The sequence below is a fragment of the Carcharhinus amblyrhynchos genome, chromosome 10 (assembly GCF_965287045.1).
Source record: "Carcharhinus amblyrhynchos chromosome 10, sCarAmb.v2.hapA, whole genome shotgun sequence".
Lineage (NCBI taxonomy): Eukaryota > Metazoa > Chordata > Chondrichthyes > Carcharhiniformes > Carcharhinidae > Carcharhinus > Carcharhinus amblyrhynchos.
In genome coordinates this window covers 105686109-105698835 of record NC_137333.1, presented here as the reverse complement: position 1 = coordinate 105698835, position 12727 = coordinate 105686109, and the positions used below count along the sequence as shown (strand labels likewise).

At 46.8% G+C, this 12727-nt stretch overlaps 1 protein-coding gene across 2 annotated transcripts in view; it reads right to left on the bottom strand.

The window, feature by feature from the left end:
* Positions 1 to 12727, bottom strand: part of lamtor1 (late endosomal/lysosomal adaptor, MAPK and MTOR activator 1) — a 40347-nt gene continuing 27620 nt past the window's right edge. For both annotated transcript variants that reach the window (XM_080197720.1, XM_080197719.1), the window contains 4 exons: positions 9259 to 9410; positions 5035 to 5112; positions 3690 to 3813; positions 1 to 2552 (listed from right to left, as the gene is read on the bottom strand). In XM_080197720.1, the coding sequence (XP_080053846.1) occupies positions 2460 to 2552; positions 3690 to 3813; positions 5035 to 5112; positions 9259 to 9410 (447 nt within the window). In that variant the 3' untranslated portion in view covers positions 1 to 2459. The remainder of the gene's footprint in view (positions 2553 to 3689; positions 3814 to 5034; positions 5113 to 9258; positions 9411 to 12727) is intronic.

Here is a 12727-nt window from a genome sequence, read left to right as displayed (position 1 = left end):
AAGGGTTCAACAGGGCTCAGCACAAAGCCAAGTCTAATTTTATTCCCTTTTTAAAAAAGAAAATCACACCATACCATCATGAAATTCATTGAGATTTCGAGTGGATGTAACTGTGCAACCCACTGTATTCTAGACTGGCAATAGCTGCACTGCTCAAACTGAGTACAGGCAGAGAGAAAAAAAACACTTGATACAGCCAGACCTGCTGCACAGGTCAGTTAAACAATGATCGAGTTCCCCAGTTACAGAGGATGTGGACAAAACAAAATAGCCCAAATAGATTAAAAAGCTGAAAATTAAAAGCAAGGCTGGTATTGAGTGTGTCAGCTTCAGGTGAATGAGTTTGGGGGGTGGGGGGAAAACAAACTTAAGGTGAGGAGCTGTCACTTAAATCGACTTACATGCAAACTATTAACCCAGCTCAACAACTGCACTGGATCCCTCAGGAAGTGACTGAAGCAGAGGCCGCGTTAAATCAAACAGCTCTCAGCCTGCACCTTAAGGTGGAGTTTTCTATCAAAAAAGACATTGTCACTCCAGTGAGGAGAGGCTGGAATTTTGCACTCCCTCTTCATCCTCACTGCCCACTGTTACCGAGAGTTCATAGTGTCTGTTATACAGAAACAGTGCAAGCAACACACGCGCACACAGACCCCAGGGAGAAGCTATGCCACAAACAGTTTACAGCTTAGATCCCATGTCAACTGCAGATTAAACTGCTGTGTTTTCAACCAGTCTGGGGAAGTCAGAGAGAGGGAGGGGAGGAAAATTAGAAATTAAACAATTTGTGCTCATAGTGATCAGGCATGCATTGTGAAAAGGGAAATGGTGAGTGAATGGGGTACAGAACTCCAGAATTAGTACAAATCCAACTCAGTGGTTCAAGGTGGGAGAGAAATGGGATTCAGGGCTGAGAAACACCCAGTAGTTAAATCTATTCCCTCCCAATCTCCCTCCACTCAAATCCTGATCAGGGATTGAAATAATTCAGACAGGGGATGGACACAGTAAATTAAACAAAATCCTTTCCACAGCAGTGGCTAGGGAGACACAACAACAAGTCCAGTTTCTGCCTCTCACAAAAAAGTTCCCCAATCAACTTAAAAATTAATGTTAAAGTAATAATTTCCATGTATTTTCTCAGGGAGAGGAGAAAGGAAACCTCCAATCTCTTGGCCACCAGCCGGGTGTGTGTGGTGAGGGGATCAGACACACAAGAGGAACACATCACAGGATATTTTAAGCTACAAACCCCTAAAGACAAGTTACGCTAATTTTATCAAACTCCACCCATGAGGTTCAAATTCATAGCTAATTAGTGACTAAACAAGCAAGTGAATGAGGAAAGTGCACCCATTGGTCCTCACACGTGAATCTGTATCGTGTACTGTGTGTTAGTATCTATGCCAATTACTGTCACCAGAACTTAGCGAGGACAATGACAGGTCACTAACTCGTGCCACCCTCAGAACAATGCTCCCACTTCAGCTCCAAATGGCTCCTCCATCCGTTGAGTTGAGTTTGCAAAACTCTGGGATGAAGTTTTGGTGGTGATAAATTAACAGAACCTGTTCGCTGTGGAAACCTCACACAAACTGATATCATCTCTCTGCAAATCCCCGGCCCCTCCCAAGGTACATGCAGCCTTTGGGGGGAATCAGTCTCATTTCACCTCAGGTGCAATCCAATATCCATTACATACCCTGCACTCGAAATAAACTGACTCTCAGGCACCCCCAGGCAGTGCAGAGGCAATTTACACCAACACACAGGGAGTTTGTTCAAACATGTCCCCACAAATGAGGAGTGGTGGTAACAGCAGACGGATTAACTCAGAGCTGAGACTCTGTCAGTGCAGCAATAACCCACACCTCAACAATCTGATCACAGCAACACTCTTAGAATCTGCTCACACTCAGAGGCAATCAATAAAAAGAAAGAAAATGAACTACAAACATAGTCAGGACCAATGTTTCATGAGTCTTTCTCCAGAAACAGCGATCATGAGAAATTAAATAGAACTTAAAACAGGAAATAAGCCCAAGGATATCTCATGACAGAAGGATGTATTCCAGGGAGCAAAGGGTTAATGTCATCAGGTGTAATATTTAATAAAATAAATTCCCACTATCCCTCAGGGTGAATAATGTACAGTTAGTCGCTGAATAGGGGAAAACAAATGAAAGCGATTGTTTAAAAGCGGGTAAAGTGTGTTTCATAAAGTCTCTCCCGGGTCATAAACCACCTAAAGCTTTTACTCAAAAAAACAAAAACATAATGCAATCTAGAAAAATCAAATCAGGGAAATATACAGCACAGGCAGCGTAATTAAAAAAAAAATAGGCGCGATTTACGGGAGCAGACACTCAGTGACGTGGGGGTGTCTCTACATCTGTCTGAGGATAGTTAGTCCCAATGTTAAAGTCTTCGGAGAATGGGATCCGATGCAGGTTGAGGGGTCAGGGAATTGCAAACTGCACCACAAGTTCTTCCTTGGCATCCACTTTGATCTGGGAAAGAGCACTTGATGCGTAAGCAGCGATTTTAGTGACCTGAGGCAAGAGAAAGAAAAACAAATACTCTTCAAAGTCTAGAGCATATCCACATCCATCACATTTTACATTGGAAATAAGTAGGCTGTACACTGTGGCACGAGCCAAAGCCAGAATGGAGAGGATTGGTTCATTCACTCCTTACCAACTGTTTTCAGCAACTGAGACTAATTTTATCACATCCACAGTGCCGGCCAGCCCCCACCCGACACACTGTACTGGAGAAATCACCATGCTTAGGTTGGGAGATTTTGCTGTGGTTTATCAGTAAACAGACTGCTGAGTAAATTAAAATCACAATTCCCATTTCATCTCCAACTCACTGGTTGACAGTGATGTCAGCATTCACTGTAAGAAAACATTAACAGGGAGCTCCCCGTCCTGGGGGGGGGGGGGGGTCGGGGTGCCATTCTGCCAGGTCCACGAAACCTCATGGCAAGTATCCCAGGCTGTCCAATTACAATGTCTCAGTTCACACCAGCATTCCAGAGTAAAGGGTTTTATACCTTTTGGGGACACAGCCCTCCCACCTTAATCGTATTGCAAGCTGGACAGACTGACATATCCCAGTAGAATTAAAGCACCTACTAGTGGCACCAGCCTGAACCACACAGTGAAATGCCCCAGGTCACAGGGAGGGAGGATCGATGGTAATTCCAATGGTAGGCCTGCCTGAGAAGAACATCTGCCACCACACCCCAATTCCAACCCCCTCCCCACAGCTCTCGCTAACATCACTCACTGCCAGCAACCCTGCTCCACCTCTCCAGCCCAGCCCACCCTACTCACTCCTGCTCTTACGCACTGGCACCAGCCCTGCTTCGCAGCTTGTTCAGAACTTCACAACTACCTGCTCTGTCTAGAACAAGGGTTGGGGGGAACTGAGAATGAATGATTTGATAAAGAACCAGCCCTCAGTTGTTAAAAGGGTACAAAGATCATCACTAGCTCACCAAGTCATCCCATTGAGGCACAGCAAGACACTCCAATCTCTCTCTGCCCTGCAGGAGAGACAGTGGTTCCTCTGCCACTTGTCTCAACATGGTTTCTTGAAAGGGTGTTTGTAGATTAAGACCAACCCACTCTTCATCCTCAACACCCTGCCACTGGTGCCAGAGAGAGGGCAGTACCACATACCTGCTGAATGTCTGAAGGGGGCACAGGTTCACTGGCCAACACTTGGTGTGGTTGGCTGGTCAACGTTGGCAGAGAAGTGACCCGCTTGCACTGCGTCGAGCTGCTGATCATCGCTAACCTTGTGCTGACAAAGAACCAAGGCACAACGTTACAACCAGTCCCAGCACAGAGCCATCCATGGCCTTGTAAATTATTCCCCATCACACACGTATCCTAGTCCTTTCAGAAAGTTACTACTGAATCTGCTTCAACTGCCTTGGAGGCAGGGTGCTCCAGATTCTAACCCATTAGATCAAAGAAAAAATCCTCATCTCTTCAGATTCTTTCATTTAGCAAGTCAACGAATTATAAAAAATAGTTTTAGCATGTTTGGGATATGGGTGTTGCTGGCTTAGCCAGCATTTATTGCCCATCCCATATTGCCCTTGCCAAGATGATGATAAGCTGTCTTCTTGACAAGAAGTCTCAACACCAGGTTCAAGTCCAATAGGTTTATTTAAAATCAGAAGCTTTCGGAGTGCAAGTCTGATGAAGGAGCAGCACTCCGAAAGCTCGTGCTTCCAAATAAACCTGCTGGACTTTAACCTGATGCTGAGAGATTACTTACTGTGCCCAACCCAGCCCAACACCAGCATCTGCACTTCTTGAACCATTGCAGTCCATATGGTGTAGGTACACTCAGCGTGCTGCTGGGGAGGCAGTTCCAGGACTTTGACCCAGGGACAGTGAAGGGACAGTGATATATTTCTAAGTCAGGATAGCGAGTGACTTTGAGGGGAACCTCTTGGTGGTGGTGTTCCCAGGTATCTGCTGCCCTTGTTAGTGTTCGGGGGTTTGGAAGATGCTGTTGAAGGAAGCTTGGTGAGTTCCTACAGTGAATCTTGTAGATGGTACACATGGCAGCTACTGTGCCAAGATTATGTTGGCAGTCACGTACCGAGGGGATGCCCCGCTACCGTGCATGTGGGTGGAATGGATCTGCACCAAGGTTGCACCCCAGTGTTGGGTGGGTCCACACTGCAGGGGCGCCCACCACCGGACAGTTATTCACCGAGAGAGGACTGTGCAGTTGGAGGGTAAAGTAGGGACTGCTGCACGGTCAAAGGTGAAGGGCAGCACTGATCGAACATTTCACCGTTGGGGACAGTATTGTGGGAGACAGCAATACTAACTTAGCTCTCTGAGTAACACTGGGCTTCTCAAGATATTGGAAATAAAACTTCTCCCAGCCGGAATCAGCTCGAAAACAAATCATTCATCACTTCTCAGATCTGGTTGGATCTTTCTGTGCAAAGTGGCTGCCATATTTAGCTTCACACAGGTCTGTTTACTTTTGGATCCTCACCTGTACTGTCGCGCTCGATCCATGTACTCGTGCTGCTCCATACTCTGTGAATCTGCAGCTGACACATCAATGATGTTACTGGGGATGGAAAGACAAACACATTAGTGATCTGCAGTGACAAGGGTGGGGTGGGGAGGGCAGAGGGATTGTTTTGTTCTTGCCCATTTAGCTTAGAGTGTGCTGTTTCGCCAACTGGCTCTCAGCCAGCAAGCGGTGAGGGCAGCAGGTGTCGCAAGCGGGGCAGGTTCAACCAGAACAGCAAATCAGGCACAAAAACATACACAGAGCAAAAGACCAACTGGTTCTAATCACACTGCAGCTTCATAAGCACTTTAGCACCCTTCCCCATCAGCTCACACCCTCCCACACATCCTTTCGAGACAAGAGACTGATAAGATAAAACTGGACAAATGCCCCCAAAAGCCCCAAGGCAGTCAGACCAGAGTGTAAGTACATTGACACTGAAAGAGAATTTAGCATGGCCAATCCACCTAACCTGCACTCCTGGAAATGGTGATCGAAACAGGTCCAACAGGAACTTTCAAAAGGGAATTAGTGTCCCAAGGTGTGCAGATTAGGTGGATTGGCCATGCTAAATTTCCTTCAGCGTCCCAAGATGTGGATGAGAGAATTGGACATGTTAAAATCCCCTTCGTGTCCCAAGATGTGCACGAGAGGTGGATTGGCCATGCTAAATTTCGTTTAGCGTCCCAAGATGTGGATGAGAGAATTGGACATGTTAAAATCCCCTTCGTGTCCCCAGATGTAGAACACAGAGTGGATCTGACAGGGGATTGGATTTCAGGAAAGTACTAGATTAGAACCAACAAGAGGAAAGGATGGAAGGGCCATGGGACAGAGTTCCAGAGTCTGTGCGCCAGCATGGGGCAAGATCGCACCACGAAAAATGGAGAGGATTGGAAAAAATACAATCACCAAAACCTTGGAAAAAATGCAGAGAGTTATCGATCATGGTTTATTGGGTCCTTCCTCAACAAAACCCAGAAAACACAGGCCCCTCCCTCAGAACTAGAAACTAATAACCTTTCCTCAGTTACTAACAGCTGCTCTTGCTTGTAACCAGAGCACGCATTGCATTGTGACAGAATTGCAAGATTAACAGATATCGAGCAGGACTTTAGTCCAGCAGCTTTGGTATAGCCGGATCTCAGAGGTTAAAACGCTGCCATGAAACTAAAATCAACAAACAGGAGAAAAGCACAAAAATGTTTTACAGAATTCCCCGAGGTTGCTTTCAGGAAACAGCATCAACCCTGTATCTGCTCCGGGTTTTCACAGCAGTGTTCCTGACTGAAAACCCACAGAAATGGGCAGTGGTTTATCAAATTCACACATCCCAGAAATAGCTGTTTTTAAAATCATTGTTAATGGTAACCCCAGTTACAAAGCTGTGCTCAAACAGCACAACAAGAGGCTGTGCAAACAGTCTTGACCAACTGGCCCAGTGTCTCAGCATGCAATCATTTTATTTAGGCTTGCATTAACATTGCAATGAAGTTACTGTGAAAATCCCTGAGTCACCACACTCCAGCACCTATTTGGGTACATGGAGGGAGAATTTAGCACAACCAATGCACCTAACCAGCCTATCTTTTGGATTGTGGGAGGAAAGCAGAGCACCCAAAGGAAATGGGGAGAACATGCGAATTCCACACATACAATGACCCAAGCCAGGATTCGAACCCAGGTTCCTGGCGCTGTGAGGCAGCAGTGCTAACCACTGTGCCAAACTGTAGACAAGTTAGCTGATTTCAGTATGGGCAATGACAGTATGGGTCTGAAACTAGCCTCCTGGCAGCTTCACAGTAACACAACATGCAGCATGTAAGGGGACCAATCGGCCCATCGTGCCTCTAACAGCCCCACTGCTGCCCCTCTTTTCCCATTGTCCTGCAAATTAAAGTATTTTGCCCAGTCCCTTCTGAAAGCAATTACTGAATCTGCTTCCACCACCCCTGCAAGAAGCACCTCCCAGATCACAACAACTCGCTGCATAAAAAATTCTCCTGCCTCTGGTTTCACTAGTTCAGAACAGCTGAAAATGTTTCACAGGCAATAATCCCGAGGAATCCTGAGGAAGGGGTGTGGGGGGGAGGTTGGTCAAATGCGGTCTATCAGGTTGATGGCTGGATAAATAATACTCATTGGAGAAAATGTGCATATCTATGGAGAAAAAGCAGAGACTGAACTGCCCTTCAAAAGAGCTGCTGCAAACTAAACGGGCTAAATGGTAGCCTCCTGTCCTGCACCATGCTGAGTTCATGATGTACTTTCTGCAGTGGAACCACTGTTATAATCCAGGAAAAAGTTGAATGGGAATTGGTGAGAGAATGGTGAGAGGTAGGGTGGGGGAGGAGAGATTGACTGGATAACTCTTTCTAAAGGGCAAGCAACGGTGGAATGGGATAAAAGGCCTCTTTCTGTGCTGGAAAATCTTATGCTCCCAATAAAATAAATTTTACTCCTGCTCTGAATAAATGCCAGTGGTTCACTTACTGACTACTTACAAAAGAGACTTTCCCAAGAATCACTTACAGTTTTGTTTGTTTAAACTGGGAACTGTGAGCAAGAAATAGCAGAGCAGTCAGTTTGTTAGTTCAACACCTGTCACAAGCACACATCTCCTACTCAGGCAGGCTATCCGATAACAACACATGAGAGGTGTTGAATGGACAGAGAGAGCGCAACTTGCTGACAGCTCCCTGAAGCCTTGGCTGAATGCGTGTTCTGGACGGCACGTTGGCATGTTGGTTAGCACTGCTGCCTCACAGTAGTAGGACCCAGATTTGATTCCCAGCTTGGATCATTGTCTGTGCAGAGTCTGTATGTTCTCCCCCTGATTGCGTGGGTTTCCTCCTACAGTTGAAAAGATATGCTGGGTAGGTGCATTGGCCATGCTAAATTCTCCCTCAGTGTACCCAAACAGGTGCAGAAATGTGGTAACTAGGGGATTTTCACAGTAACCTCTTTGCAGTGTTAACGTAAGCCTACTTGTAACACTAATAAACAAACTAATGCTCAACTTTTACATATACACCAGAGAAAGCATTCTTTCTGGCTGTATCACAGCTTGGTATGGTTCCTGCTCTGCCCAAAGCCACAAGGAACGAGTCGTGAACGAAGCCCTCCCATCCACTGACTCTGTCTACACTTCCCACTGCCTCAGCAAAGCAGCCAGCATAATTAAGGACCCCACGCAGCCCAGGCATTCTCTCTTCCACCTTCTTCCTTCAGGAGAAAGATACAAAAGTCTGAGGTCACATACCAACCCACTGAAGAACAGCTTCTTCCCTGCTGCTGCCAGACTTTTGAACGGATTTACCTTGCGTTAAGTTGATCTTTTTCTACACTCTAGCTATGACTGTAACACGACAATCTGCACACTCTAGTTTCCTCCTCTATGGACACTATGCTTTGTCTGTATAGCGCACAAGAGACAATACTTTTCACTGTACGTTAATAAATCAAATTAAATCAGATCAAATCTGCATGTGCGTGCGTGTATGTGGCACAGCTAAAAGGGTTGATACCTTGCACTTCCCCACACACAGACTGGTCTAGCAAGGTCAGGAATCACTGCCAATCTCCCTGCACACCAAGTTAAGAGGCACTGGAGACACACGCAGCCTTGGCTGCAGTCAGCTTGTCAGGCTGGCAACAGAACCTGGCACTGTGCCCCCAGAGCATAGAACATAACAGCGCAGAACAGGCCCTTCGGCCCACGATGTTGCGCCGACCAATTAAAAAGCAACGACCCTCTAACCTAAACCAATCCCTTTCCATCCATAAACCTATCCACGGATCTCTTAAACGCCCCCAAACTAGGCACATTTACAACTGCAGCAGGCAGGGCATTCCAATCCCTCACCACCCTCTGGGTAAAGAGCATGCACACAATAGAATCGTACAGTGCGGAAGGCGGCCATTCAGCCCGCACCGACCACAATCCCACCCAGACCCTATCCCCATAACCCCACACATTTACCCTGCTTGTCCCCCTGATACTAAGCTGCAATTTAGTACAGCCAATCAACCTAACCCGCACATCTTTGGAGTGTGGGAGGAAGCCAGCACAGATCTACGGTGTCACACAGATGGGTGAGGGACACCTCAGCTTGCTCCCACTTGGGATCACCCTTTCTCCAAGCACACTCACAGGGTGAAGGAGGCATCACTCCTTTACTCTCTCAGAACCATACTCACTGTGCTGTTTTGCTAAGGATAGTGTTGAGGAGAGCTTGTTCATCTGGGAAGCGGGATGAAGGAATACTGTGGTAGGTGGGGTCACTGCCCCCTGATGATTTGCTGGATGCGTGGTTCACTGGGATGAGCAATGGCTTTCCTTCCTCACGATCCTGGAGAAATCAAAAAGCACAAAACTGGAAAGTTCACACTCAGCATATCAAACATTCATTCACAACACTTAAAAATAGGTCACCACCACAACCACAGGCTCCACAGACTTTCAATGCTCTCTATGTGAAACCTGGGGGAAGCAGTGGTGTAAAAGCAATGTCCAAACTGGGGCCAGGAGTTCAAATCCCAGCACAGCAACTGGTGGAATTTAAATTCAATTAATTAAAATCTGGAATACAAAGCTAATCTCAGTAATGGTGACTATGAAACTATCGATTGTTGTAAAAACCCATCTGGTTCACTAATGCCCTTTAGGGAAGGAAATCTGCTGTCCTTACCCAGTCTGGCCTACATGTAACTCCAAATGCATAAATGTCCTCTGACATTGTCTAGCAAACTGATCAGTTGAAGGACAATTAGGAGCAACAAACACTGGCCTTACCAGCGAAGCCCACATCCCCTGAAAGGATAAAAATCTCAGTCACTAATGCTTCCGAAAACCTCCATCTCACCCACACAATCGTTCTTCTTGGGGCTAAAACGGTTAAGGAGGACGGGTTATCCAAGTATTCAAGATTAAGTGGCGATCCTACAGAGATGTTTATGATTGAAGAATTTGATCATTTCTCTCTGTCAACCCATTTTTCTCAGGTGAGTCCAGCACAAGGGGGCACAACTTTGGCATTAGGACCAAGCTGTTCAGGGGTGATGCCACACAAAGAAGTTGGAAGGTCTCTCCCCCAAGATGCTGTTGAGGCTAAAGATCAGTTGAACAAAGAACAGTACATACAGGAACAGGCCCTTCGGCCCACCAAGTCTGTGCCGACACACATGCATCCCGAATTCAATATTTTCTTGCCTCTATGTGGTCCGTATCCCTCTATTCCCTGCCTATTCCTGTATCTATCCAGATACCTCTTGAACATTGTTATAGAATCTGCTTCCACCACCTCCTCCGGCAGCACGTTCCAAGCATTCATCACACTGTGAAAACCTTGCCCCTTACATCTCCTGTAAACTTTTCCTCTATCATTCTCAACCTATGCCCCTGAGTAATTGAACTTCGACCCTGAGAAAAGGATTGACTATCCACTCTATCCAAGCCTGTAATAATCTTGTAAGCCTCTCTCTCAAGTTCCCCTCTCATTGTCCAACGCTCCAGTGAAAACAATCCAGGCTTGTCCAACCTTTTTTCATAGACCAGCTCTGGATATTGTCCAATGGTGGTGGCCTCCAAACCAGGCAACATCCTGGTAAATCTCTTCTGCACTCTTTCCAACACATCAACATCCTTCCAGTGGTGTGGCCACCAGAATTGTACAGAATACTCCAAACACAGCCTAATCACAGTCTTATACAGCTGCAACAAGATTTTCCAATTCCTATACACAACGCCCTGACCGATGGAGGCCAGCGTGCCGTACGCCTTGGAAACTTTATGTCTGCACTGCAAACATTGGCACCTTCAACAATGCAGCACTTTCGATAATGGCTCCAGAGCAACAGCCAAGGCAATGGTGCTCAAGGCTCTGCAGTGGGTCTTAAAATCTTAACCCTCTAACTTAGGTGAGTCCCACATACCACACAACCCCTGGCTCAATGAGTGGGACTGTCCTGCCTCAAAGGAACCCAGGTTTAACAAACAATTCCTCAGGATCCACTGGACAATATCCAGAGCTGGTCTGGCAGGTGACAAGTAACATTAAAGCCAGCCAATGACCATCTCCAAAAAGAGAGAATCCAACCATCACCCTGTGACATTCAATGGCAGTAACATCGCTGAAATTCCCCACTCTCAACATTCTGGGGGTTTTCCAGACACACTGTGGCTACAAGGGCAAGCCATAGCTTGGAACCTGCAGCAACAGTGGCACAGTAGTTAGCGCTGCTGCCTCTCAGTGCCAGGGACCCGGGTTCGATTCCTGGCTCAGGTGGCTGTGTGGGGAGTTTGGACATTCTCCCGCTGACTGCGGGGGCTTTCTCCTGGTGCTCCAGTTTCCTCCCACACTCCAAAAACGTGTAGGTTACGTTGATTGGCCATGCTAAATTGCTCCTTAGTGTCACGGGATTAAGAAGGTAAATATGATGGGTTATGGAGATAGGACAGTACCTGAGTGGGACTGTTGTCAGTGCAGACTCAATGGGCAAATGGCCTCCTTCTGTACTGTAGATCCTATGACTATGAAGTAACTCACCTCCTGACATCAAAATCTTCAAGGTACAAGTCAGGTGTGTAATGGAATAATTTCCACTCGCCAGGATGAGTGCAGGTGCACCAACACTGAACAAGCTCGAAACCATCCAGGACAAAGCTTGATCAACATCCCAGCCACAAACATTCATTGCCTTCAGTAATGAAGCTCAGTGGCAGCCGTGTGTACCATCTACAAAAAGCACTGCAGAAGCTCACCAAGGCTCCTTAGGCAGCACCTTCCATGGCCACGACCATCGACAAGGACAGCAGGCACATGCAAACATCATGGACAGTCCGGTGGCACAGTGGTTAGCACTGCTGCCTCAGTGTCAGGGACCTGGGCTCAATTCCGGCCTTGAGGGGGAGTTTGCACGTTCTCTCTGTGTCTGCACAGGTTTCCTCCAGGTGCTTCGGTTTCCTCCCACAAGTTAATCAGACACTAAAGGGCAATTTAACATGGTCAAAGATGCACAGATTATTGAAGTTAGCAGGGTAAATACGTGGGGTTGTGGGGCAAGCCTGTGTAAGAGGTGGTGCAGTCTCAATGGGCCGAGTGGCCTCTTTCTGCACCGTGGGGATTCTATGATTCCCATCTGGAAGTTCTCCTCCAAGCCACTCACCACCCTGGCATGGAAATATATAACGTTCCTTCACTATCGCCAAATCAAAATCCTGGAACTCCCTTCCTAACAGCACTGTAGATGTACTTACACCTCAGAGGCTGCAGTGGCTCAAGACAGCAGCTTAACATCACCTTCTCAAGGGCAATTAGGGATGGACAAGAAAGTGGCAACAGAGTTGCTTTCTTGAACACAACGAAGTGACTTGTTTCCAGCATTTTCTGTTTGTATTTAAACATGCAGCAGGTTCTGACAAAGGATCATCGACCTAAATTTGAACTCGGCTTTTCTCTCCACAGGCACTACCTGAGCCGATGAGTATTTCCAGCATTTTGCTTTCATTTCAGATTTCCAGCATCTGCAATGTTTTGTTTTTGTACGAATATCTCGATCGGCCATTTAATGGGGCGGCACGGTAGCACAGTGGGTTAGCACTGCTGCTTCACAGCTCCAGGGTCCTGGGTTCGATTCCCGGCTCGGGTCACTGTCTGTGTGGAGTTTG